The sequence below is a fragment of the Pogoniulus pusillus genome, chromosome 6 (assembly GCF_015220805.1).
Source record: "Pogoniulus pusillus isolate bPogPus1 chromosome 6, bPogPus1.pri, whole genome shotgun sequence".
NCBI lineage: Eukaryota > Metazoa > Chordata > Aves > Piciformes > Lybiidae > Pogoniulus > Pogoniulus pusillus.
In genome coordinates this window covers 6368778-6396478 of record NC_087269.1, presented here as the reverse complement: position 1 = coordinate 6396478, position 27701 = coordinate 6368778, and the positions used below count along the sequence as shown (strand labels likewise).

Sequence of the window (27701 nt, the reverse complement as noted above, 5' to 3'; positions counted from 1 at the left end):
TACTTAATCCATGCATTTCATTTTTAATCTACTTAACTGTTTTAATAATGCCTTTGTACTATTTGACTTCCTTCACCAAAATATCAAGTAGTAGAGCGGATCTTACTAAAATCCAAGTATCATGAGACTTACAATGTTGGCTCTTGTAAGAATGTCATGTTAGTTTGTCACATAACTAAATTCAATTACTCAACTTAATCTTCCAACAGTTTTTCACAGTTTTACTTTCATGACTGTGAATCCTGTGCAGAGTTTTCATTATTCTGCCTCAGCCTGATATTGAAATGAAACCACACAGGTCTGAAATTCCTGAGGTCATTCATCTTATTTTTTTGTTAACCTGTTATCAGTTTTCTTCAAACCACATCTCTGGAATTTTCTTACTAATCAACAACTTAATAAACACAGATTTTTTTTTTTTTGTGGATTTTTACTTTTTTAAGAATCTCATCTATCAGTTCCTACAGTTGAGTGATTTTAATACAGCACTGCTACAGTTAGAATTATTACCAGGAATACTTTTTTTCTGGTGTGATCATCATCTGTTTTTTTGATAAGGAGAGAAATAAAAAAGCATAAATATTTTACTTCAGCTGCATTGTTGCCTTTTAGAATCACAAAATGGTCTGGGACATCCAAAGGTCATCTATTCCAATATCCCCCCCAGTCATCAGGGACATCCTCAACTAGATCAGGCTGCCCAGAGTACTGTTGAGCCTCATCTTGAATATCTCCAGGGAAGGGGCCACAACCACCTCCCTGGGTATCCTGTTCTAGTGTTCTTCCACCCTCACAGTAAAGAACCTGTTCCTAACATTCAATCTCAACCTTCTCGCCTCTAGTTTGAAGCCATTGTCCCTCATCCTATCACTGCAAGTCTTTGTAAGCAGTCTCTCTCCAGCCTTCTTGTAGACCCCCTTTAACTACTGGAACGTTGCTATTAGGTCTCCTCAGAGCCTCCTCTTCTCCAGGCTGAACACCCGTAGCTCTCTCAGTCTGCCCTCATAACAGAGGTGCTCCATTTCATGCTGCAATGGACCAAAGAGATGCAGCTCTTTAAATCTTCCATGGCTTAAATATTCCTTAATTCTACTGCCCATAATTTTACCTACTGGCATTGCCATTTTCCTTATGAAACCTGTATGACTCCTAGCAATTAATTCCCAGTTACCATCAGTCTCCTTTTTCTTCCTCTTGTATTCTTCCAATTTCTTTCACTTTACCAAGTTGCCTGTATGTTTTTAATTTATTTTCTATTACCTCCCCCCTCCCTGTACCCCCAGCACAAAGCTACTCAATCTTCATTAAAGAAAACCGTGACCATTTTGTACTGCTACTGCTCACCAGGGAAAGAGATAAGAAAGGTGATAAGAGCATGGTAAGTAAAATTCTTAGCAATTAGATGATAAATTAATCTTGCCTTAAATAATCTGGTGCCATGGTCTAGTTGACTGGTTGGGGCTGGGCGATGGGTTGGACTGGATGATCTTGGGGGTCTCTTCCAACCTGGTTGATCCTATGATTCTATGAATACTGTGAGATTATTAGGTTAAAAATGCTGATAATTAAAACCCCTTAGATATGGGCTTGCTCCTGCTTAACAGACTTTGTGCTCATGTGCACGTCCTGAGGAAGGTGTGGGCTACATGTGTGTGACAGTCATTATGCATACCTCATTGTGCTGGTTTGAGGCTAACTGGAATGTTTTGATGAGATAAATTAGATCACTGGTTGTGAAAAGAAAAGAATGATGTTTACATCATTCATTGGTTTGACGTGAGGGATAAAAAGCCAAAATGTAAATAATCTTTCTCTCTTGGGGCTGTATCACTGGATCTATTCATTTCCTTTTAGCTGCCCTAACCTCTCTCCTTTAGTCTTGGCTGACATAACAATGTAAGCTCTGCTGGTTCTTTTGTTTGGCTGGCTGGGAAGGGAGATAGAGAGGGAGAGAGAGGAGGTAGCTCTGAGCCCATTCTGGGCAGTTTTCTTTGTCTAGGAGGGAGTTTGGATTTCTGTATTGTTTCTAATTTCTTTGCAATTGTGAATACATTATGTATATATGCTTGTAAATTTTGCTTTGCTGTAAATCTAGCTTCATCTTACTTCCAAGCCACCTGAGCTGGTGTGGTAAATTCCAATGGGGGAGGGGGAGAATTCCTAACCCACCAGCCTCACAAACCATCCACCAGTGGCCCACGACGTTCCTTCTCTGTGGATTTTCAAAACCCACCTGGATATGTTCCTATGTGGACTATCCTAGGTGATCCTGCCTTGGCAGGGGGGTTGGACTGGGTGATCTCTGGAGGTCCCTTCAAGCCTCGAAGGTTCTGTGAATCACAGTCTCAGCAAAAGCATCAGAAAGGTGACTTCATGGCCTCTTGTGAAGTAACAAGAGAAGAGAAGACTGCATGAGGCACTTAGTGCCAGAGTCTAGATGATTGGATAGGGCTGGGTGATAGGTCATACTGGATGATCTTGGAGGTCTCTTCCAACCTAGTTGATTCTATAATTCTATGACAACTTCTCCTCCAGTGTAGGTTTTTACACATCAGGATGTCAGCCTATAAATATTTCATTGTTGTTGTTTTGCTTTTTTTTCTAACTGAAAGATTTATTTAGTTTTGCCCCAGAAGTGCATGTCCTCTGTCCACTGAGAGTCAGCGAGCTCAGTGTACAGCAGCCTTCTTGCCAAGATGACACTCACAGACAAGTCATTCCAGTTCCTCTTGTTCAGCACTAAGCCTCTGAATTGCCCAGCAAAAGAATTTTGCCCCATAAAATTGGATGCTACAAGACAGTTTCTTAACCTCTTTGAAATCTTTTTGTCACAGAGTTGACACAGATCAATGTAGTAAAACTACCCACTAAAACATTGTCTCCTACCCACACTTCACCTCTCTTAATAACAGAATGAATCAAAATACCACAGGAAAAGAAAAAGCAAGAAAGAAAAATAATTCTACACCTTCCATTACTTACCTACCTTCATGTTGATTTCTCTTTTCTGCTTTCAGAGTAAGAACATTTGAAAAGAAACTACTGATGACTTTTATTTGGCCACAACCTCCTACATTTCCTAAAGTCATTATTCATTAGCTACCTTTCAGATTTTGGGTCAGAAAATAAGTGATATTAACCTTCATACTATGGCATTCTCAACATGGGGAACACATCTCCTGAGTATGAGAGCAAGCCAATAACTATAAATAAATGCCACTGAACTCTCTAATTTGTTTAGTGAGCCACATCCCCTGTGATTTTCCTGCACTGTCATCAGGTTCTTATCATGATGATGGGTATAATCTTCCAGCTGCACAGAGGTGCTCCTTTTGGGTAATGGTTAAGGTTTCTCTATTTTAATCTGTCACCAGCTTCTTAGAATAGCTCCTGATCCTTTTTCCTCTCACTCTTGCTCACTGTCAGACTTCCTCTCTGCTTTCCACCCTTCCCAAGCAGCTGATTTTATTCTCTGCTAACTGCATCAAAGGATACATTAGACTTGAGAACAGGTTTGTGTTTCTAAGGAAATTTCATGATTCCTCTTAGCTTTGCACTTTGCAACTCCATCTCACTGCTCAGGTATTCAGCCTTGCTCCTCTGCCCTGTCCCATAAACAACGTGTTATTATCACACAGGGACTGCAGAGCTGATTAGAAACACGTTCTGTCTTACGACCTATCCCATTTTGCTTGGTTAGAAAGCCACATCATTACAGCCAGGCAATTAAACTTCCACCAAAACAAAGAAGAGAAGATGTAGGTGGATGACATATGACTCCTATCTGACATTTGACATACAAGCTTGAAGGATAAATTCTGTGAAAATCCTACTTTTCTTGTTTGCTTCTGAGAGTATTTGGTAGTGACAATGACCTTTGGAGCACTGGTTTTCCAGCTTTGTCATACTGCTGAGTCTCTAACACTACCCCTTGGAGACAGTTTCTCTCATTGCAAGAGAATACCTACCACATTGACCATTCTTAATTACTTCTAGTGGACTGTCTCAGCTCAAACTTTACAAGGAAGGGAGCATGTTGAAAATGGGAGGCGAGTACCATAGAAAACACCTAGAGGGCATTGAGAACAGTGGATGGAGGCAAACAAGAAAGGTGGAAGAACAGTGAAATATGTGGAACCCTTGCCATGGGAAAGGGAACTAAGGCAAGTGTAGAGGAAAGAGATATGTAAAGCCCTGGGTAAAAGCAGAACAAGCAGATCTGAAGATAGAATCATGAAATCATAAAGTTTGTAAGGCCATCAAATCCAACCATTAACCTAGCACTGCCAAAACACATCCCTAAATCACAGAATCACAGGGGCTGGAAGGGGTCTTGAGAGCTCATCCAGTCCAATTCCCCTGACAGTGCAAGATCACCTAGAACAGATCGTACAGGGTTTTGAATATCTCCAAAGAGGGAGACTCCACAACTCCCCTGGGCAGCCTGTTCCAGTGTTTTGTCTCCCTCACAGGGAAAAAATTCCACCTCATGTTTACATGAAACTTCCTATGCCTCAACTTCCACCCATTGCCCCTTGTCCAGCCACATGTACACATGTCATGAGTTCAAGTGAATCTGCTCGTGTGTATTCAACACCATGCTGCAGTCATCTGCTTCAAAATTAAACTGCTGCTTGCAGCAAACTATTCAGATTGTAACACAAGAGGCTTCCTATTCCAGTTGCTGCTTCTGGGTTTAGGGTTTGAGGCACTGATCTTTTCATCTGTGCTGGCTACTGCCAGCTTAGGGTGAGGGGGAAGCACTTTATCACTGGCTTCTGTGGTTGCTTCTGCTTTTTGCTGTGCTTTGCTGCAAATAGTCTAAGGTAATTGTCTTCGTATCAGCTCATTACATTTCTTATCTCAACACAGAGGGGTTTTTGTGTTACTTTCCCTCCCACCTGTGCAGAGGAAGAGGGGCTTGTGAGAGCAGGTTGGATTAACCCAAGATGATACCATTTTTAAATACCTCCAGGGATGCAGATTCAACCACCATTGAGCCTGTTACAGTGCTTGACTACCCTTTCATAAGAGGAAATTTTCCTGATACCCAACCTAAACCTTCCCTGGTGTAACTTGAGGCCGTTTCCTCTCATCCTGTTGTTTGCTACTTGGAAGAAGAGATTGATGCCCATCTCATTACAATCTCCTTTCATGTAGTTGTAGAGCATGATAAGGTCTCCCCTCAGTCTCCTTTTCTCCAGGCTAAACAACTCCAGCCCCCTCAGCCACTTCTCAGAAGTTTTGGGCTCTGGACTCTTCATCAGCTTCACAGTCCTGCTTTGGACATACTCAGTGTCTCTTCTAGTGACAAGCCTAGGCCACCACACATGCAGACTTGGTTACAAATTATCACTGGATTTGTTGTATTATGCCTCTCACCCAGCTCCACAAAAATCGAGACCCAGTGATCTGCTTGATTCTTTCAGCAGCCTGACAGCAGTGTTGGCTGTGCAAGAAGTACAAAGACCAGCAGAAGCGCAGGGAAGGGGTCACCTACTTCATCCTGCTGGCAACATTCCTCCTAATGCAACCCAGGATGCTACTGCCTGCCTTTGCTGCAAGGATGTGTTGCTGGTTTAGGGTCAATTGGTATTCACCAGGGCCCTTGGGGCTCTTTCTGCAAAACTTCTTTGCAGCTGTTGAGCCTCCAGTGTATGTTGACTGGAGTATGAGTTCATTCTTCTCTGAGTGCAAGTCTCTCCATTCCTTTCTGTGTTACACCCTTCTGAAAAGGATAAGTCACTCTAAATGAAATGCTTAACCTATATGTTCAATTTTCTTTAGGTGGTTGGAATGTGGATCATCACATTTTGTCTCCTTGGCGTAGTAGCAGGTGAGACACTATATCCATCAAAACTACCACTAGAAGGTGAATTCAGATGAAATAATGTATAGGAGGTGATGACTACTATTTTCCTCTAAACTGAAGCCGAAGTATGATTTGCAGGTTATGGCAATGTTTATTACCGTGCATAAAACTAATGCTAAAAGGCTCTGCTGCATTTAAATCTTATTACTGAGAATATAGGAGATGCAACTCTGTGCTGAAACTTCAGAGTCGTGTGTCCAACTTCCATCAAGACAGTGCATGAGCTGTAATTTCATGACAGGTTACAGAATTACAGGAACACCCAGGTTGGAAAAAACCCTCAGGACCACCAAGTCCAAACCAGAACCTTACTCTACAAGATCCACCTTTAACCACATCCCTAAGCACCACATCCAAATGACCCTTAAACACATCCAGGCTGGGTGACTCCACCACCTCCCTGGGCAGCTCATTCCAGTCTCTGACCACTCTCTTCATGAAAAACTTTTTCCTAATGTCCAATCTTAACATCCCCAGTCTCTGCTTGAGGCCATTCCCCCTTGTTCTGTCTCCCATTATCTGTGAGACCAGCAGCAGCCTCTCTACACTGTCCCTTCAGGTAGCTGTTGACAGCAATGCGGTCTCCTGTCAGCCTCTTCCTACTCAATCTAAACATCCCCAGCTCCCTCAGTCACTCCTCATAAGATTTATTTTCCAACCCCTTCCCCAGCATTGTTGCCCTCCTCTGGACCCACTTCAGCACCTCCACATCTCTCTTGTATTGCTGTGCCCAAAACTGAACACAGTACTCAAAGTGTGGCTTCACTGAAGCCGACTACAAGGAGACAACCACTTCCCTACTCCTGCTGGCCACAGCATTTTTAATCCAAGCCAGGATGCTTTGACCTTTTCTGGCCACCTGGGCACTCTGCTGGCTCATATTCAGCTCCTGTCTATTACAACTGCCAGATCCCTTTCTGCCAAGCATCTGTCTAGCCACACTCTCCCAAGCCTGTGACAGTGCTTGGAGTTATTGTGAGCCAAGTTCAGGACCCTTGTTGAAATTCATGCCATTAATGATGGCCCATAGATCTAGTCTATGCAAGTCCCTCTGGAGAGCCTCTCTACCCTCATTCAAATCAATACTGCCAGACAAAGGGCTGCTCAGTAACAGGGTGTTCAGCCCAACAGACAGTTCCAAGACATGAAATTGAACACAAGCAAGAAAGAGACAGGTTTGATGTTGAAAAAGTTACTATGCTGAAAGAAATTATCATTTCATTCACAGTACAAGTTTACTGCATAGAAATCCTTCATTCCATTCTCAAGTAGAGACATGATGCTCTGGAGCAGGAAGTGTTCAGGGGCAATTCCAACAAGCACTTCTTAAAAGCCTTTTTTTTAAAAAAAGATATTCAATTAAATCCTTTATAAGCCTAAAAAGTTGTGTCTGAGGCTTTACTTGGGTTATCCTCAAACTATTTAGCTCATTCTGTGTTACCTGCTTCAGGTAGCCATAAAGAAAACAAGAATGAATCTCAGAACCCTGAAACAGGCTGCCCAGGAAGGTTTTGAAGTCTCCCTCTCTGGATATATTCAAGACCCACCTAGATGTGTTCCTGTGTGATCCTGCTCTGGCAGGGGGGTTGAACTGGGTGATCTTTCGAGGTGCCTTCCAGCCCCCAACCTTCTGTGACGTGGTTCAATTTAAAAATTAATTGTAAAACTAAATCCTCAGGTTTCCTGCTCTTCAGACTGTTGTAGTCTCAAATCAACCATAAGATAGTCTGACACATAAACAAAGGTGGGTTTGTTTGGTTTTTTCCCTCTTCTTCTCCAGGTAAAGAAGTTTGCTACGACAGGCTTGGCTGTTTTACAGATGACCCACCATGGTCTGGGATACCAGGGAGACTCCTGACAGGTCTGCCTGACCCTCCAGAAGAGATGAACATCAGCTTCTCTCTTTACACCAGAGAAACAGGAAATAATTCACAGGTGACATTTACTTTTAGCATCAAGAACTGACTAAACCTACAAATGTTTGTTACCTTCTTAAAAAGTCTCTGTCAGTCATCATAGGCAAACAAGGCATTAAAAAAGAAGAGTTTGAAGGTAGAATAATGAATGTACTTTGGGGTAAAGCATGAAAAATATGCTGTGAACTGTAGGACACAACAGCATTCCTGTCATTCCCCTGCATGAGGGTATTGGTTGTGGCAGACTACATCTTGCATGCATTTAGGTTTCTGAGGAAAACTGAAGGCTTGTTCTAATAAACAGCCTCCTGAGCACTCAGATTGGACAGCAGATACTGCTGCCTTACAGGGAAGCTGAGCTAGGAAGATACTGTCACATTTCAAGCTAGAAGTCTGAAGGAGACTGATTTTATGCAGTTTCCAAAGCCACACCCCATCCTGACATTGATTTCACATTCTTACCTGTCTGCACTCTAAAAATAAAGACAGAACCACTCCAGTTGCATGCACTCTGAAATACTGAGCAAACCAGTGTGGAGGAACCTGTAAGTTCACGAGCTGGAACCACGTCACTTCAGCCTTTGAAATCACTAAATTCCTTTCAGGCTTTTAAATCTAGTGTTCTCTGAGCTACACAGGACTCCTCTGGCATGAGCTGTGATGCCATTACTGTCATTGCTTACAGCAATCCTAGTTGCCATGCTGAGAATCCAGCTCAGGCTCTCTGAGGATAAGTTATACCTGTACCAAGCTTTTATATTCTGCAGAGCAGGGGTGCATGAGCACACAAAATAGATCCAGCAGCAGATTACTCAGCGCTTCTGCTCTTGACAACATAAATCTAAGTACATCTTGTACTAACTCCCAGCCACTAAACATTAATGTATCTATGACCTAGGGCACACCTCTTCCACACCCAAATTTCCTGAGCACAAACCATGTATTTGCTTGAAAAAAGCACAGTCAGATATCATTATGTGTTTCCCTTTTTCTCTGATAACTAAGCAGCTTGTAGCAGTGTGTGAAAGATCAGTGCCACCTCTCCTGCACACGATTCCTGCGTGAAATTCTGCCTTTCTGAAACACCTCACCACATAAACTGGCATAGACACATCACCTACTTGGGTAAAAAAAATAAATCTAACAAACAACAAACCCACAACCAAACAACCAAAGCACATTTAAAAAGCACAAACTAAAAGACCCCAACCAATAAGCCAAACCAACAAAAAATCCCCAACAACCACCAAGCAAAAAACACTAAAAATACCCAAATAAAGAAACCAAACCATACCAAAAACCCTAACTGTTGCTTTGGTGCAGAGCAGCACATTGAAACCAAAGGTCAGGCAAATAGAAGGGCAAGCTAAACCAGGACATGTGGAGCTGGTGGGCTGCTCTCTCTGGAGGAAATCATCCAGCTTATCTCAACAGGAGTCATGCAATGCTGTATCCCTTTTTTGACTACCTCATATTCCACATGTTGCACCCTGTTCCAGGGTTCTTCCTGTGTTCAGCAAAGTAGATAGGAGCAGGAAAAACCACATGGTGACACCTTCCACCAACCGGTGGTGGAACTTAGAATGGTGAGGTACAGAAGTCTCTTGAGTTGCAAAAATGTCAGGCTTTGTCCATTCAAAGTAGTGCCTTGAGTCCTGCAGAAGAATTGACTAGCTGACTTATTTTAAATAGTGTTTGAATAACCCAAACCAGCTATTTCTTTTCACACACAGGTGATCTCAGCGATTAACTCCTCAACCATCCAAAACTCACATTTTTCCCCACGTAGAAATACCTCCTTCATCATTCATGGATTTGGAAGCACTGGAAAAAAAGGCTGGGTGGTAGAAATGTGCCTGGTATGAGAGAGTGTCCTCTGATTTCCATCAGCAGTTGTTAACTACAACCTGTCAGTATCCTTTAGGCACTAATGTTCGCCTTCCACTTTGCAGATCACTCGCTAGTAGTAGATCACTGGGTAGTAGTAGATACTGTATACAGTTCTGGACCCCCCAACACAAGATGGATATGGAACTGTTGGAGCAAGTCCAGAAGAGGCCATGAAGATGCTCAGAGGGCTGGAGCAGCTCTGCTATGAGGACAGGCTTACAAGAGTTAGGGCTCTTTAGCCTGCAGAACAGAAGGCTTCGAGGAGACCTTGGGGTGGCCTTCCAGTATCTGAAAGGGACCTACCGGAGGGTTGGGGAGGGACTATTGACAAGGTCTTGTAATGACAGGACGAGAAGTAATGGGTTTAAACTGGAAGAAGGGAGATTTAAACTAGATGTTAGGAAGAAGTTCTTTCCAGTGAAGTTGGTCAGACACTGGCACAGGTTGCCCAGGGAGGTTGTGGCTGCTCGTTCACTGGAGATGTTCAAGGCCAGCTTGGAGGAGGCCTTGAACAACCTGTTCTAGTGGGAGGTGTCCCTGTCTATGGCGAGGGGTGGGAGAGCGATAAGGTCTGCCCTGAGCCTCCTCTTCTGCAGGCTGCACACCCCCATCTCCCTCAGCCTCCTCTCACAGGGCTGTGCTCCAGCCCCCTCCCCAGCCTCGGTGCCCTCCTCTGGACACGTCCAAGAACTTAAACTCCTTTCTTAAATTGAGGGGCCCAGAACTGGCCTCAAGGTGCGGCCTAACCAGCACCGAGCACAGGCTACAGTGAGCAGTCCTGTTTGGCAGAGAGTGATTGTCACCCCACTGCTGTGTTACCTTTTCGTGCTGCGACTGAAGAGGGAGCTCTGATCGTTGTTTCCTTAAACGCTTTGCTTTATGTGTTCCCACATCAGCTGTTAGTGGAAGTGGAAAACACCAACTGCATCGCTGTCGACTGGAAAGAAGGTGCAAAAGGCACCTACGCCAGCGCAGTGAACAACCTCCGTGTGATCGGGGCTGAGGTCGCTTATTTCATACACACTTTACAGGTAAAGGACACAGCTTCGCCGCCTGCAATTCTTAAGTGGATCTAGCAGGGTTATGATGCCGCTGCTTCGGTTTTGAACGTGCCCGGTGCGGTCAGACAGAGCTCCGGGGAGAGCTGTGCAATGCGTGGGGCTGAGATCCAAGTAACTGCACTAATGAGCAGCTCCCTGAGGGTCTCTCGCAGCCGCAGAAGACGCGAACTGAGGGGATGCGGTTTGAAAGCGGTGCAAATTAGTTAGGGGCCAGTAGGTGGCAACATCTCCACACGATGGTAGAGGCAGGAGGGCAGGGGAGAGGCAGGGAGGCTCAGCACCGGCGCTGCCTCACCGGAGCCTCGCCAACCTTGCGCATTGTGCTGGAAGCAGAGCAGCTTAGCGCCACTGAAACGAACGGGAGCTGGCTCGCTCGATAACGCCGTTTACTGCCCACAGGCATGATAAACTGCCTCGGTGCCCTCTAATTCTGAGCTTCATGCTCCTGAAAGCAAGTGCCTGCATCTACTTGGGTAGCGCAGAGCTGCTCGGTGGAAAAGACGAAGGCATCCGCATTCCCCACTGACTTCAGAAAGACTCGAGAGTACTTAGAGCCGCTAAAAAAGCAGAACTTTGCCTGGTTACAGACTTGATCCTGGGTAGGAGTCCTTAAAAGCGCTGCAGGAGGTAGTTCAGAGCCCACAAGTCAAAGTGCCAACCTTGTAAGCGCATGAGCATCAAAGAACAGTTGCCCGGGATCTGCTGGGTTGCAACCTACTGTTTCTACCTAGGAAACGCATATCTAGCCTTACACATTTCCTTCTGCATCTCTGTTCTTTGTGTTCAAACCCCAGGTCACTGGAAGATGGGTTCAGTGTCTTATTTAGTATCTATCCCACTGGAAGATGGGTTCAACGTCTTATTTATTATCTATCCCACTAGGAGATGGGTTCAATGTCTTATTTAGTATCTATCCCACTGGGAGATGGGTTCAACGTCTTATTTAGTATCTATCCCACTGGGAGATGGGTTCAACGTCTTATTTAGTATCTATCCCGCTGAGAGATGGGTTCAACGTCTTATTTAGTATCTATCCCACTGGAAGATGGGTTCAGTGTCTTATTTAGTATCTATCCCGCTGGAAGATGGGTTCAACGTCTTATTTAGTATCTATCCCGCTGGGAGATGGGTTCAACGTCTTATTTAGTATCTATCCCGCTGGGAGATGGGTTCAGTGTCTTATTTAGTATCTATCCCGCTGGGAGATGGGTTCAGTGTCTTATTTAGTATCTATCCCGCTGGGAGATGGGTTCAACGTCTTATTTAGTATCTATCCCGCTGAGAGATGGGTTCAGTGTCTTATTTAGTATCTATCCCGCTGGGAGATGGGTTCAGTGTCTTATTTAGTATCTATCCCGCTGGGAGATGGGTTCAGTGTCTTATTTAGTATCTATCCCGCTGGGAGATGGGTTCAGTGTCTTATTTAGTATCTATCCCGCTGGGAGATGGGTTCAGTGTCTTATTTAGTATCTATCCCGCTGGGAGATGGGTTCAACGTCTTATTTAGTATCTATCCCGCTGAGAGATGGGTTCAGTGTCTTATTTAGTATCTATCCCGCTGGGAGATGGGTTCAGTGTCTTATTTAGTATCTATCCCGCTGGGAGATGGGTTCAGTGTCTTATTTAGTATCTATCCCGCTGGGAGATGGGTTCAGTGTCTTATTTAGTATCTATCCCGCTGGGAGATGGGTTCAGTGTCTTATTTAGTATCTATCCCGCTGGGAGATGGGTTCAGTGTCTTATTTAGTATCTATCCCGCTGGGAGATGGGTTCAGTGTCTTATTTAGTATCTATCCCGCTGGGAGATGGGTTCAGTGTCTTATTTAGTATCTATCCCGCTGGGAGATGGGTTCAGTGTCTTATTTAGTATCTATCCCGCTGGGAGATGGGTTCAACGTCTTATTTAGTATCTATCCCACTAGGAGATGGGTTCAACGTCTTATTTAGTATCTATCCCACTGGAAGATGGGTTCAACGTCTTATTTAGTATCTATCCCACTGGGAGATGGGTTCAACGTCTTATTCAGTATCTATCCCACTGGAAGATGGGTTCAACGTCTTATTCAGTATCTATCCCACTGGAAGATGGGTTCAACGTCTTATTTAGTATCTATCCCACTGGGAGATGGGTTCAACGTCTTATTTAGTATCTATCCCACTGGGAGATGGGTTCAACGTCTTATTTAGTATCTATCCCACTGGAAGATGGGTTCAACGTCTTATTTAGTATCTATCCCACTGGAAGATGGGTTCAACGTCTTATTTAGTATCTATCCCACTGGAAGATGGGTTCAATGTCTTATTTAGTATCTATCCCACTGGGAGATGGGTTCAGTGTCTTATTTAGTATCTATCACTGCTCTATTTGCAGCCCAGGCCTCTCTCTTTAAAATTAATTTTTTTTTAAAGGCAGAAATAATTCTTAGACTTCCTTCCTTCCCCCCCCCCCCCCCCCCTCAGTTTACAGATTTCTGGAGATTGACTTTAGGGAAAATTAAGCTGCATTGTGAATGGAAGTACTGCAGCAAAATGCATTCAAAGGAACTTGCTGCCTAACATGAAATAAAAACAATCTGACAGACAAATAGTACAGGGGTTTGGGGGGGTTCTTTTGGTACATGCTTGACAAAAATCGAGCTTAGTGCAAATAGAAGCACTTAACTACAAGCAATTAATGAGCAATCCTTGTTGGTTTTGGTCACTACGCATCCCCAGATTAAATATGACCCTTTCATGCAGCCAAGGTGCTGATTAATCTCTGTTTTCACCTTCAACAGATCTATTTCTGCAGTGTAGGTCTTGCACAGGGAGTACTTGGCAGTGAGGAGAATGAGTGTCATCTAAGCTTGTCTGTGAAAACACTGAGTGATATGATCACATATTCTAAGAAAATAGAAGTGATAAAAAAGGAGCACCTTAGAGTAAATAAGGAAAATTTGAGAACTTGTGGATGAAAGATGAAATTAGGAGTTGATTCAAGTAACAAAGAAGTTCTATTTCCTTACCAATGGTAACTGAATATGGTGACCATATGCCAACACTACTACAGTGAGTCCAGCAGCACTAGGCATTTAAAATTCTATACTGCATCATTTTCATAGAATCATCCAGGTTGGAAGAGACCTCCAAGATCATCCAGTCCAACCTAGCACCCAGCCCTGTCCAATCAACTAGGCCATGGCACTAAGTGCTTCATCCAGTCTTTTCTTGAAGACCTCCAGGGACAGTGACTCCACCACCTCCCTGGGCAGCCTATTCCAATGTCAATCACTCTCCCTTGTTAAGAACTTCCTCCTAACATCCAGCCTAAAACTTCCCCTGGCACAACTTGAGACTGTCCCCTTGTTCTGTTGCTGGTTGTCTGGGAGAAGAGACCAATCCCCATATGGCTACAGCCTCCCTTCAAGTTGTTGTAGACAGCAATGAGGTCCCCCACTGAGCCTCCTTTTTCCCAGACTAAACAATCCCAGCTCCCTCAGCCTCTCTCATGCTATTTTCTAGCAAATCTTAGTGTAATTAAACAATAGAAATAAATTCAAGGAACTCACACTCCATTTGCCATGCAGAAAGTCAGTCTAAATGTTCCTGAAGGTCCATAACTTCTTTGCTTACTATTTAAAGCCTGCATTCTTGTCTCCCACCACCTTCATGATCAGAAAATCTTCAAATATTCCCCTTCTGAAGTCCATTTAATTGGCCACAGTCTGGGAGCACATACTGCAGGAGAAGCGGGAAGAAGGATCAGATGCATCAGACGGATCACAGGTAGGCTGCTCACTAAGGTGCAGTGTTACAGAATCACAGAATGTTAGAGGCTGGAAGGGCCCTTGAAAGGTCATCTGACATAGTGAGACCATACCTGGACTACTGTGTCAAATTTTGGGCTCCCCAGTTCAGGAGAGATGGAGACTTGTTGAAGAATGTTCAATGGAGAGCCACAAGGATGACTGGGGGACTTGAGTCTCCACTATGGAGAGAGACTGTGAGAGCCCTGGGGGTGTTTAGTCTGGAGAAGAGAAGACTGAGAGGAGATCTGATCAACATGTAAAAACATCTGAGGGGTGAATGTCAAGTAGCTGTGGCCAATCTCTTTTCGGTGGTCAGCAGCAATAAGACAAGGAGCAACAGCTACAAACTGGAACAGAGAAGGTTTCACCTCAACACGAGGTCTAAAACTCTTTAGTGGGAGGACATACATTCTACCATTACTATAACTCCCTGGGTTACATCAAGCCCTTAACACACACAAAGCAATACATCAATAATCCTTAGGGTTTTTTCCCTAGGCTTAAAGTTTTACAGGCCAGTAATAAGCACACAGGTAATAAAATGCCCATTAGAAAATTATTTTCTTCTGTCAGAAGTTTCCATAAAGGTTCACAAAACCAAATTATTGCAATTTCCCCTCCTTTTTAGCTTAAACACTCTTCAATTGTTATTCCACAAGCCTCATGCTATACTGAATATGCAATGTTTTAAGTTGGAACACTTCTCTCCTTCCCCCAACCAATAAATGTGGTGCTTTTCCAGGTTTAGATCCTGCTGGGCCCTACTTTGAAGGTTTTCCTCCTGAGGTGAGACTGGACCCTTCAGATGCAGACTTTGTTGATATTATTCACACTAATGCTGCTCACTTTCCTGCCACAGGTAAGTGTTCATCTGCAAGTAAGTGTGCTGGTTTGAGGCTAATTGGAATAATTTAAAGAGAGAAATGAGATCATTTGCTGTGAAAATAAAGTAATAGTGATGTCTATATCACTCACTGGTTTTGCTTAGGGATATAAACCCAAGAAACAATAACAAAGTCAGTCAGTCTCTGTCTGCTTGCTTCATTAACTCTTTTGCTTGGACCTGTACAACTCAATCTAATCATTCTTCTTTTAACTCCTTATCTGACATCTCACCCCTGCATGTAAGCCTTCTTAAATAAGTGAGAGGGTGGAAAAAAAGAGGAGAGAAGTTAGTTCAGAGGCTTCCTGAGAGGTTCTGCTGTTTAGGAGGGGGTTTGAATTTCTGTATTACTTTTAACTTATATATGTTTGCATATAATTGTAAATAGCTGTGTATATATGCTTGTAAATTTGTGCTATGCTGTGAAATATAGCTTCAGCCTTAACTTCCAGCCAGCTGAATTAGCTTGGTGAATTGTAGCAGGGAGGAAACTCCCAAATCACCACAATATGCTTCTGGAGGGACAGACATCTCACTCAGACTCTGACACATGTGTATCTCAGGGCTTGGAATGTACAACACCACTGGACACCTGGACTTTTACCCAAATGGAGGAACCGTGATGCCTGGATGCCCTGATTTAATTCCAGAGGTGAAACATGGTGATTTTGAAGTGGGTAAGCACACATTCCCAACATGCACAGTGCTTGATTTTTGCTCAGTTCTGAAACATGATCTGTGAAGGTAGCTGTCCTTTAGGAAGAACATGGCAGAATGACAAAATGCATTCTGGCCTCTTTACTCAGCAACGAGGAAAGGAAGAAACTAAGGCTGTATGGAAAGGAGATATAATACAGGCCCAAGATTTGCTTTTGCATCTTGAATCTGGGCCTGCAGAGAACAAAAAAGCAGCAACCAGGGAATCTGCAAGCCCAACAACTCAACAGCCCCACCAGGAGGTTTTCTAGACTGAGAAAAGTCAGCGCCATGACCAAACTGGTGGCATGACACCATCACCAGCATCTTGCAGATGCTGCAAAGAGCATCTTACACCTATAAGGCTCAAAGTAGGTGAAAAGGCTCAGTATTTCCCAGGAGCTATACATACTTCTCCTCTCCGCTGGCTCAGGAGAGTTTGGCAGATGGCTGCTGGATTCTGCCTGCTCTATTAAGTCTTTCAAACTTCCATTAATTTAATCTTGTTTTGGTATCTTATACATGCATGAGATACAGAAGTGTGGTAGGAAAGCTGTCTGGCAGAAAGGGATCTGGGGGTTGCCACAGATAAACAAATCAATATGAGCAAGCAGTGTGCCCAGGTGGCAGAGAAAGCCAATGACATTCTGGCTCGTATAAGAAATGCTGTGTCCAGCAGGAGCAGGGAGGTGATTGTCCCCTTGTACTCAGCTCTGGTGAGGGCACACCTTGAATATTGTGTCCAGTTTTGGGTACCTCATTACAAGAGGGATGTGAAGGTGCTGGAGCAAGTGCAGAGGAGGGCAATGAAACTGGGGAAGGGCCTGGAGAATAAATCTGATGAGGAGCAACTGAGGGAGCTGGGAATGGATAGTCTGAAAAAGAGAAGGCTGAGGGGAGACTTCATCATTATCTACAACTACCCAAAAGGATGTTGTGGAGAGGTTGGTGCTGGTCTCTTCTCACAGGTAATTAGTGATAGAAAGGAAGGAATGGCCTCAAGCTGCAATTGTGTAGATTTAGACTGGACATTAGGAAAGTGTTTTTCTCAGCAAGAGTGGTCAGGCATTGGAATGAACTGCCCAGGGAGGTGGTGGAGTCACCAACCCTGGATGCGGTGCTTGGGGATATGGTTTAAGGGTGAACTTTGTAGAGTATGGATGATGATTGGACTTGATGACCCTGGGGTTTTTTTCCAACTGGAATGTTTCTGCATGTGATATATATATACATGTATGCATACACAGAGAGCTGTCTTCTTGAAAGGGAAGTAAAGCAATGCATCTCACTTGAAATCTTGGGGAAACTGACACAGAGATCTCCAGACAGGGAAAAAAAAAAAAGCCAAAAGAGCTCAAACAGTAACTTCTACTGCAACTAGAAATGTGTAAACTCAGAAAAAAACTGCTTACAATACCACACTGCTGTTCTGTGCCTTGGTTGTTTCCATAGTGAGGAAAGTGCAACTCTTGAATAGGAAGTTACTTCACGGATGCTCATAAATTTTGTTCCAACAGATGCTACAATCTTTGGAGGGTGTCACCACTCACGCAGCCATGAGTTTTATTTTATGAGCATCCTCCATCCCACTGGATACCTTGGATATGCCTGTGAAACATACGAACACTTTCAGTCTGTGAGTATATCAGCTCGGGTATGGGTGAGCTGCAAAAACTAAACCAGGTCTCTGCACTCACAGTAGGGTCCATTATGCACACAGAGCACTTGGATATCAGTGGATGTGCTCTCATGGTATGGTTTGGTGTCAGGACCAGTGCACAGAGCACAATGGCTCCCTCAGCTACTCTGTTCTGAAAAATGAAACCTGAAGCACAAATGATGTAATCAAATAGGAAGGGAAAAAAAGAACATGTATCAGTGTATGTTGGGGACTGACCTGTTGGAGAACAGTGAAGGGGAGAAAGACTTGGAAGTCCTGGTGGATGGAAGGATGGCCATGAGCCAGCAGTGCACTCTTGTGGCCAGGAAAGCCAATGCCACTCTGGGGTGTATTAGAAGGGCTGTGGTTAGCAGGTTGAGGAAGATTCTCCCTTCCCTTTACTCTGCTCTGGTGAAGCCTCATCTGGAGTACTGTGTCCAGTTCTGGGCCCCCCAGTTCAAGAAGGACAGGGAGCTGCTTGAGAGAGTCCAGTGCAGAGCCACAAAAATTATTAAGGAAGCTGAACATCTTCCTTATGAGGGGAGAGCTTGAGTGAGCTGAGGCTTTTTACCTCAGATAGGAGGAGATTAAGGCATGATCTCATTCATGTTTATAAATATGTAGAGGGGTTAGTGCCAGAAGGATGGAGCCAGACTCTCCTCAGTGATGCCCAGTGACAGGACAATGGGTGGAAGTTGAGGCATAGGAGGTTCCATGTGAACCTGAGGAAGACTTTTTTCACTGTGAGTGACAGAGCACTGGAACAGGCTGCCCAGGGAGGTTGTGGACTGTCCTTCTCTGAAGATATTCAAAAAACATTTGGATGTGTTCCAGCATGATCTGCTCTAGATGATCCTGCTCTGGCAGGAGGGCTGGACCAAATGATCCTTCGAGGACTTGCCTAGCTCCTGACATTCTATGATTCTAAGCCCCCTACACCCTAAACCTTTATGCAAAAGCACTTAGGTTAAATGTTTCTACCTTAGTAATTCCTAGTTGGAAGAGACATTTAGGCGGTGTTGAGTAATAGGTTGGACTCAGTCTTGAAGATCTTTTCCAACCTGGTTAATTCTGTCAATTGGAGCCTCCAAAATCATTGGCTCTTCTCTAATTTATGCTGAGCCTTGATGACAGCACCTAAATAAATGCATTAATTGTGTTCCTTTCCCCCCTCCTCATATTTTGTTGCTGTGTACGTAGGCAAGTTCTCTTTCACTGGCAGAGTAAAATTAGCTTATGCTTCTGTCCTAGATGATAGCTGAAAAATATTTGAAATAGGGAGTTTTAGGCCATTATCCAGACAGGTATTAAACCTGCTCATTCTACTTGGTATGCAGGGGTACAAAAGTCTAAAACAAGCTTATCAGATTTTGGTGTCAGGATGAGACAACAGGCAGCGCTGCCACAGCTTTGCAAGATCACAACAGCATCTTAAGCCTTGATGTTATCAGCGCTGGGATGAAAAGAAATACTCCTAATTAACTGATGCTTTGTTTTCCCTAGGGAGACTGCTTCCCTTGCCCCCAGGAGGGCTGTCCGATGATGGGCCACTATGCTGACAGATTTCCAGATAAATTGAAGAGGGTAAACCAAAAGTATTTTTTAAATACAGCAGCAGACCCACCTTTTGCTAGTAAGTGGAGGAGGGTTTTTTTTAATGGTTAATCATATGTGTGAAAAGTAATTGCCTTGTTCTGACTTACGGACATGCACCTCTGTTGCTTGCATAAACAGGTGCTAATATCTCTGACAAAAATGCTACACTAGTTATCAAAATCCAAGCTCACTAAAGCTTTCATTTGCTAGCACAGATTAATTCCAGATAGGGGGAAAAATGACTTCTCAGTATACCAGGACTCTCAGATCTCTCATATCAATGAATTCCAATTTTATTTTGCTTTTTCTTTTCTTTATGCAGCTTGGAGACAACAAGTATCTATCAAACTATCTGGTATAAAGAAAATGAGGGGGGACATAAACCTAGTTTTCCATGACATGGAGGGGAACTCAAAAGAATATGAAGTCGCCAGGTAAGACAAGTTAATGTTTTCCTGTAGCATTTAATGCTGCTAACCTTAATCTACACACTGTCCACACAGAAGTATCTGCCCTGCTTACATCTGTATTGTAAATCTTCTACTTAGCATCAGATATGGGGGGAAAAAAAGTTATTCCATGGGTAACACCTATGAGAGCAGGTGGATGGTAGCAAAAGGGAAGTGGAAGGCACTTTCTCTCCATGATATGTGTCATGGAAGGCCAAAACTGTCCACACTAAGTATTTGCACTGCTTGCATCTGTATTGTAGATCTTCTACTAAACATCAGATATGGCAAAAAACCCACAGAACTTATTCCATAGGTAACACCCATGAGGGCAGGTGGATGGTTTCAGAAAGGAAGCAGAAGGTACTTTCTTTCCATGATATGGCTACACAATGAATTAGGAATAGAGTTTGAGTTGCTCTTAAAAACAAAACCAAACCCAAACAAACAAAAAACCAAACCAAAACCCTCTAAACAAATGAAAACCCAAACACCAGACTTTACACCTCTGGAATGCTTGTAGCTTCCATGCTACCATGGGTCCCATCTGTCAGCTTACTCGCTCCATGTGCTGACAGGACTCTGCTTTGCCAGTGACTTGCTGTATGATCTTATGCAAGGCAATCCTATGCCTGAACTTGTCAAATCTGCAAGGTGGATATCTCCTTCTTCCCCAGGATAGTCATCATTATATCAATGGTACATTTTTATGGTCTGGGCAGTGAGTTTCTGTCACAGCCCATATTATCTCCCACTGACTAAAGTGGCAGTTCACACTGTCTTCTGTACCTGCTCTGAAACAAGGACTTCACAGAATCACAGAATTAACCAATTTGGAAAAGACCTGTGAGATCATCGAGTCCAACCTATCACCTAACACCTTCTAATTAAATAAACCATGCACTAAGTGCCTCATCCAGCCTCCTCTTAAACACCTCCAGGGATGGCGACTCCACCACCTCCCCAGGCAGTCCGTTCCCATACCAATCACTCTTGCTGTGAAGAACTTCTTCCTAACATCCAGCCTAAACCTGCCCTGATGCAGCTTGAGACTGTGTCCTCTTGCTCTGTCCCAGGATGTCTGGGAGAAGAGACCAAACCCTACTTGGCTTCAAGCTCCCTTCTGGTAGTTTTAGACAGCAATGAGGTCTCCCCTGAGCCTCCTCTTCTCCAGGCTGAACACCCACAGCTCTCAGCCTCTCCTCACAGGGCTATGCTCTAGACCCCTCACCAGCATTGGTGCCCTTCTCTGGACACATTCCATGAATTCTCACTCCATCCTCTTTACACATGCAGACTAAAGCCCCACAGAAGTTCCTAGGTCATCCATAATATGGTTAGCAGGTCAAGAGAGGTTCTTCTCCCCCTCTACTCTGCCCTGGCAAAGCCACATTTGGAATGTTGTGTCCAGTTCTGGGCCACTCAGTTCAAGAAAGACCTCAGGAAACTGCTTGACAGAGTCCAGCACAGAGCCACAAAAGATGAAGGGAGTGGAACATCTCTCTTACAAGGAGAGACTGAGGGAGCTGGAGCACTTCAGCCTGGAGAGAAGGAGCTTGAGGAGGAACTTCATCCATGTTTATAAAGATGTAAAGGGTGAGTGCCAGGAGGCTGGAGGCAGGCTCTGGTGTGTGATACCCAATGACAAGACAAGGAGCAATGGGAGGAAGCTGAGGCATAGGAAGTTTCATTTAAACGTGAAGAGGATTTTTTTTCCTGTGGGGGTGGCAGAACACTGAAACAGGCTGCCTAGGGGGCTCTTGGAGTCTCCCTCTCTGGAGATGTTCAAGACCTGCCTGGATGTGTTCCTGTGTGCAGGTGATTCTGCTGTCCAGGCCTAGGTGATTCTGCTCTGGCAGGAGGATTGGACCAGATGAGCTTTCAAGGTCCCTCACAGCCCTTGATATTCTGTGAATCTGTGATGCTCCATGAAAACCTCACCTTGAGCTTTCCCTGTGGCGATACCTATAAAACTCAGCACACCTGAGCACTGGAGGCAGCTACAGCCTCACCTTTGTCATCTCCTAATGGTCTCCTGACATACAGACAAAGTTTTTGGTATTGTTTTTCATCCTCCCCTTGTTTAGAGCATAACAACCCAGAGTCCTGGGCCAGTGTCTTGCTTTGTTACAAAGAAGAGCAAAAGTGCAATTTCCTGTAGTAACAAAGGGGAGAACTCAAATCTTGTAGAGAGTACAACTTAGTTCCACAACCTCTAAACCATCAAAGTTGGAATTGCTGTCTTCATTCTATTTGCAGTGGAGTCCTCTCTCAAGATGAAGTTTATACAAAATACCTTGATGTTGAAATTAACCCCAAAAATACTAAGAAAGTTGAATTCCTCTGGAATAAAAACATATTTACTCTGCTCTGGGCAAGGCTGGGAGCAGAAACAGTCAACATAACTTATGGAGAAGATGGACATAGGTAAGCATATCCCTTTTATGGGTCAAAGGAACAGAAAAAGAGTGTAAGAAACTCTGGGAGGCAGGATTGAAAAGTGGTCTCAGTAAACTGCACAGATGTACTAAAATTCACATTGTGGATTGCAAAACAAGATATTACACTTTGGTCAGGGAAAAAAAAAAAAATCAAATTCCAGACAAGAGGTAATTGTTTGGAAAGGAATGCAGCAGTGAACAACGTGGAATGAATGCTGGTTTGCCACATCAAAACCATTGCAAACAAGTAAAGCAAGTCCATATGTATCATCAGTACTATTGGATAGAAGACCCAGAGAGTGATTATACTAATCAGGAACAGCGTGGCCAGCAGATTGAGAAGTGATCCTGCCACTCTACTCTGGTGAGGCATCACTTGGAGTACTGTGTCCAGCTGTGAGACCCCCAACACAGGAGAGACATGGACCTGCTGGAGCGGGTCCCAAGGAGGGCCACAAAGATGATCAGAGAGCTGGAGCACCTCTGCTACAAAGACAAGCCAAAAATAATTAAGGTTATTCAGTATGGAGAAGAGAAGACTCTGGGGACACCTTACAGCTACATTTCAGTATCTGAAGGGGATCTGCAGGAAGGCTGGGGAAGGACAGTTTAGAAGGGCTTGAAGTGACAGGATGAGAGGCAATGCTTTTAAACTGAAGCAGCGCAAGGACTTAACATGGCCCTAGGCAGCCTGATGTAGTTGGAAATGTCCCTGCTCACTGCAGGGGGCTGGACAAGATGACCTTTGAGAGTCGCTTCCAATTTGAAGCAATCTGTGAATTTGTAGTTTGCATTAACTGGGGCAAGACTAACCAAAAAAGCAGGATCTTTTTCAAGTTTGGAGAACACACTTCAGGAACATCATGAGAAGTGTGGGTAGTAGGTCAAGGGAAGTGATCCCCCTCCTCTGTTCTGCACTGGTGAGACCCCACCTGGAGTACTGCATCCAGTTCTGGACCTCCTGTTGCAGGAGAGATGTAGGTGGGCTGGAAGGTGTCCAGAGAAGGGCCACAAGAATGATCAGAGGGCTGGAGCTGCTCTGCTGCAAGGAAAGACCGAGGGAGTTGGGGCTGTTAAGTCTGGAGAGGAGAAGGCTCCAAGGCAACCTTATTGTGGCCTTCCAGCATCTTAAGGAGGTCAACAAGAAAGCTAGGGAGGGACATTTTAGGATGTCAGGTAGTGATAGGACTGAGGAGAATAGAACAAAGGTAGAAATGAGTAGATTCAGAGTGGATGTGAGGAAGAGGTTCTTCACCATAAGGATGGAGAGCCTGGAAGGGGTTACCTAGGGAGGTGGTGGAAGCCTCATCCCTGAGGTGTTTAAGGTCAGGCTGGATGAAGCTCTAGACAGCCTGATGTAGTATAAGGTGTCCCTGCCCATGGCAAGGTGACTGGAACTAGATGGTCCTTGTGGTCCCTTCCAACCCTGACTGATTCTATGATTCTAACAATGCACAGAGACTGAAATCCAGAAAAGCAGCAAATGAGATTTAGAAAACTTGATCTGTGCAGAGCAGCTGAAGGAAATGTGTTTCTCAGTCAAGAAAAAGCCTGGAGAAGAGCATTAAAACATAGGCATAAGCTGTTTGTGAAGGGTCATGATTAACTGCATTCGCTGGGCTGAAGTCAAGGCTTCCCTGGCGTATTTTACAACAGAATAAATATTGGTTTGTAGTTTGCCATTGCCACAGATTAGAGAAGCTGATGAAATCTCCTTCTGTGTGAGCTCATAAAAAAAGCCACAAAGCTTTGACTGGGGTTAAGCACCTAGGCTAAACAAAGAGAGCTCAACGAGACACCTCTCTGATGTTTCATCTGGAACTCTGTGAAACTAGAGACTAAATTTTATTCATTTATTCAAACTGAGACTTTACAACTGATCTCAAAAGGAAAAGAAGGTTTAGGCTGAAAAGGACCTCAAAGATCATCTATTTCCAAACCCCTGCCATAGGCAGGGACACCTCCCACTAGAACAGGTCTCTCAAAGCCTCATCCAACCTGGCCTTGAATATCTTCAGGGAGGGAGCAGCCACAGCCTCTCCGGGCAACCTGTTCCAGTGTCTCACCACCTTCACTGTAAAGAACCCTTCCCTAACATCTAGTTTAAATCTCCCCTCTGCCAATTTAAACCCATTATCCCTTGTCCTGTCATTACAAGGCCTTGTAAATAGTCCCTCCCCAGCCTTCCTGCAGACCCCCTTCAGATACTGGAAGGCTACTAGAAGCTCTCCTCAAAGTCTTCTCTTCTCCAGGCTGAAGAGCCCTAACTCACATAGCCTGTCCTCATAGAAGTGCTTCAGCCCTCTGATCATCTGGGTAGTCCTCCTCTGGACTCACTCTAGCACCTTGTTGTCATTAATGTGCAGATGCAACTACTCTGCAGAGCAGTTTGTGTTAGTTTATGGACCAAGCTAACACGTCTCAAGGTGACAGAATGGCTTACGTAGCTTTATGGATCAAACTAACAAGCCTCAAGGTGACAGCTGACAATCTTTCACCTTTCTTTGGAGGAAAACAGCTAAATAAATCTTGATTTAAGTGGTTTTTGGTTTTTTTGTTATGTTTTTTTTTTTTCTTTCTAGGTCAACATTATGTGGCCGTGGAACTGTGACACATGGAGTACCTCAGTTACTTACGCCTTGCTAGAGGTCACCAAGGACAGCTGTTCTGTATTCAACAGCTGAGCAAACCACCAGTCCTGTGCATGGGAATGTTGGTGAACAAGGCTATTAAAGCAAAAAAAAAAAAGGAAGAAAAATCAAACTGCCTGTTGTTGCCTTGATCTTTTCAATTCTGTTTTCTGTGGAAGAAGCTGGAAATCATATATGCTGAAATCCATTTATAACTGTGATTCAGAACTGTGCAGTCTTACTCTGCCAGTGCCTCACAGTAAGAATTGTTTCCACCACATTGATAACCTGCTGGATTTTCTATCTATCAGACACTCTCAAGGCAACACATTACCTCAGCACTGGGAGCAGTCCCAAATGCTTTCACCTCTACAGCTTATGCTGTTGCTCAAAACTTTCCAGACATGTGAGCACTGCCTTCAGAGGACACTTTGGGATGAGGCAGGAATGGAACAAGACTAGCCTATTTCTGGGGCTTTTTAGCTTGGAGAGAAGGACACTAAGGGGGTGACCACATTCATGTTTATAAATATGTAAGGAGTGCCAGGAAGATGGAGCCAGGCTCTGCTCAGCCATGCCCAGTGACAGGACAAGGGGCAATGGGTAGAAAGTGAGGCATAGGAGGTTCCATGGGAACCTGAGGAAGAATTTTTACCCTGTGAGGGTGACAGAGCACTGGAACCAGATGCCCAGGGAAGTTGTGGGGTCTCCTTCTCTGAAGATATTCAAAAACCATCTGGATGTGTTCCAGTGTGATCTGCTCTAGGTGATCCTGCTCTGGCAGGGGGGCTGGAACAAATGATCCTTCGAAGTCTCTCCCAGCCCCTGACATTCCATGATTCTCCATCAGGTCACAACAGCCCTTTGTACACTGCACCTTCATGCAAGCCACAGGTGGAGGCAAAGCTCAAATGTTCCTCACTTGGGAAGAAATTTAACAGCTGAATCATACAAACTAGGTACTGCTGAATTTCTTTCCTGTGACCACTGACAATCTTGGAGAGAAGCTCTAATTCTGAATCACTCCAGACTTTAGAAAACATCCACAAACCCCATATTACACTAAAAGAAATGCTACTGCTCTTCAAAGCATGCCATGAGTGAGCCATACGGAGTTTTAAGACACCAAGGCTGTGGATATTTTTTTAAGTGTGAAAATCAAACTCTTAAGTTAATGAATAAGAAGAAACAGTTAATCATTTATTAAATTCCATTTCCCCACATTTGATAAATGCTGCACAAGCACTTGGGCAGATAAAATTCTAACACATAGTAGTAGAAACACAATATTAAGAGTGTATTTATGAACCACAATATTAGGATGGGCACAGGTATCTGTGAAATACTAAACCCAAAACAAACCACAAGAAAAACCACAGTAACAACCCCTGTTGTATCCTTGAGTAAACACTAACCAAAGCTATATGAATTTAGAAACACAGACCCACAGAATCACAGAACCTTAGAGGTTGAAAGGCACCTCCAGAGACCACCAAGTCCAAACCCCCTGCCAAAGCAGGATTCCCTAGGGTAGTGCACACAGCAATGCATCCAGGCAAGGTTTCAAAGTGTCCAGAGAAGGAGACTCCACAACCTCTCTGGGCAGCCTGTTCCAGGGCTCTGTCACCTTCACTGTAAAGAAATATCTCCTCATGTTGAGGTGAAACCTTCTATGTTCCATTTTGTAGCTGTTGCTCCTTGTCTTATTGCTGCTGACCACCAAAAAGAGATTGGCCCCAGCCACTTGGCATCTCTCAGATATTTGTACGTGCTAGTGAGATCTCCTCTCAATCTTTTCCACACTAAACAGCCCCAGGGCTCTCAATCTCCCTTCATAGTCACTTAATCATAGAATCAATGAATGCCAGGGCCCAGGACATACCTCAAAAGCTCAGCCAGTCCAAACCCCCTGCCAGAGCAGGATCTCCTATACCAGATCACACAGGAACACATCTAGGCAGGTTTTGAATATCTCTAGAGAGGGAGACTCCACAACTCCCCTGGGCAGCCTATTCCAGTGTTCTGCCATCCTCACAGGGAAAAAAATCCTCCACGTTTCCATGAAACTTCCCATGCCTCAGCTTCCACCCATTGCCCCTTGTCCTATCATTGGGCATCACCCAGCAGAGCCTGGCACTCACCCCTTGTACTGATGAGGTCACCTCTCAGTCTCCTCTTGATGCAGGCAGAGCAAGGGAGGGGTCTGAAAGATGGTATGGGTGCCTATCAATTCCTCCAGTAGACCCCTTACATCCCAACTAGACAGCACTAAACCCAAGAACTTTTCTGTCCAAGACAAGTTCCTAAACACACCACCACACAAATCCACATAATACTCTTTAGTATTACACTCCTGATATGTTGCTGCCTTGGAATTACCCTGCCTCTGGAGCTCCAGTCTTATTCTGATCTCCAGCACAGCAGTTCAGGAAATTGATGGCCATGGATTTTAGAGTTTTCAGATAAAACAACAAGCTAAATCTTCCAGCTTAGCTACAGACTATAATCTGAAATAAATATTGCTATCTTTCTGGGAACGTTTCCAAGGATAAAGCAAGCTATAAAAAGTCCATGAGAAGTTTACACATTAGAGTGTGGAGCTCCAGGGCTGCATTGTAAGTACTTCATTTTGGGGGGGTTCTTTTTCTACTTTGCCAGGTTTCCCAAGTGACAGCAATATGAAGAGGAGCAACAGTTTACGAAGGTGTGCTTATGCTAGCTCTAAAGGAGCTGCTATCCAGCTGGACAACAGGACAAAAACCACTTTGGAATTAAGCTATGTTTTAGCAGATTTAGGAGTTCCCACAACCTCTAGTGCA

At 44.2% G+C, this 27701-nt stretch overlaps 1 protein-coding gene across 1 annotated transcript; it reads left to right on the top strand.

Annotated features, from left to right (window-relative positions):
* The first annotated feature begins 1314 nt into the window (after positions 1–1314).
* LOC135175899 (pancreatic lipase-related protein 2-like) lies at positions 1315–24974 on the top strand. Its single transcript, XM_064144307.1, has 13 exons — positions 1315–1378; positions 5788–5836; positions 7653–7807; positions 9522–9647; positions 10575–10709; positions 14396–14504; positions 15270–15386; positions 15974–16087; positions 17624–17742; positions 19270–19399; positions 19685–19796; positions 22071–22238; positions 24835–24974. The coding sequence occupies exons 1-13, from the start codon at positions 1376–1378 to the stop codon at positions 24896–24898; spliced, it is 1401 nt and encodes a 466-aa protein (XP_064000377.1). The 5' UTR covers positions 1315–1375; the 3' UTR covers positions 24899–24974.
* The last annotated feature ends 2727 nt before the right edge of the window (positions 24975–27701 follow it).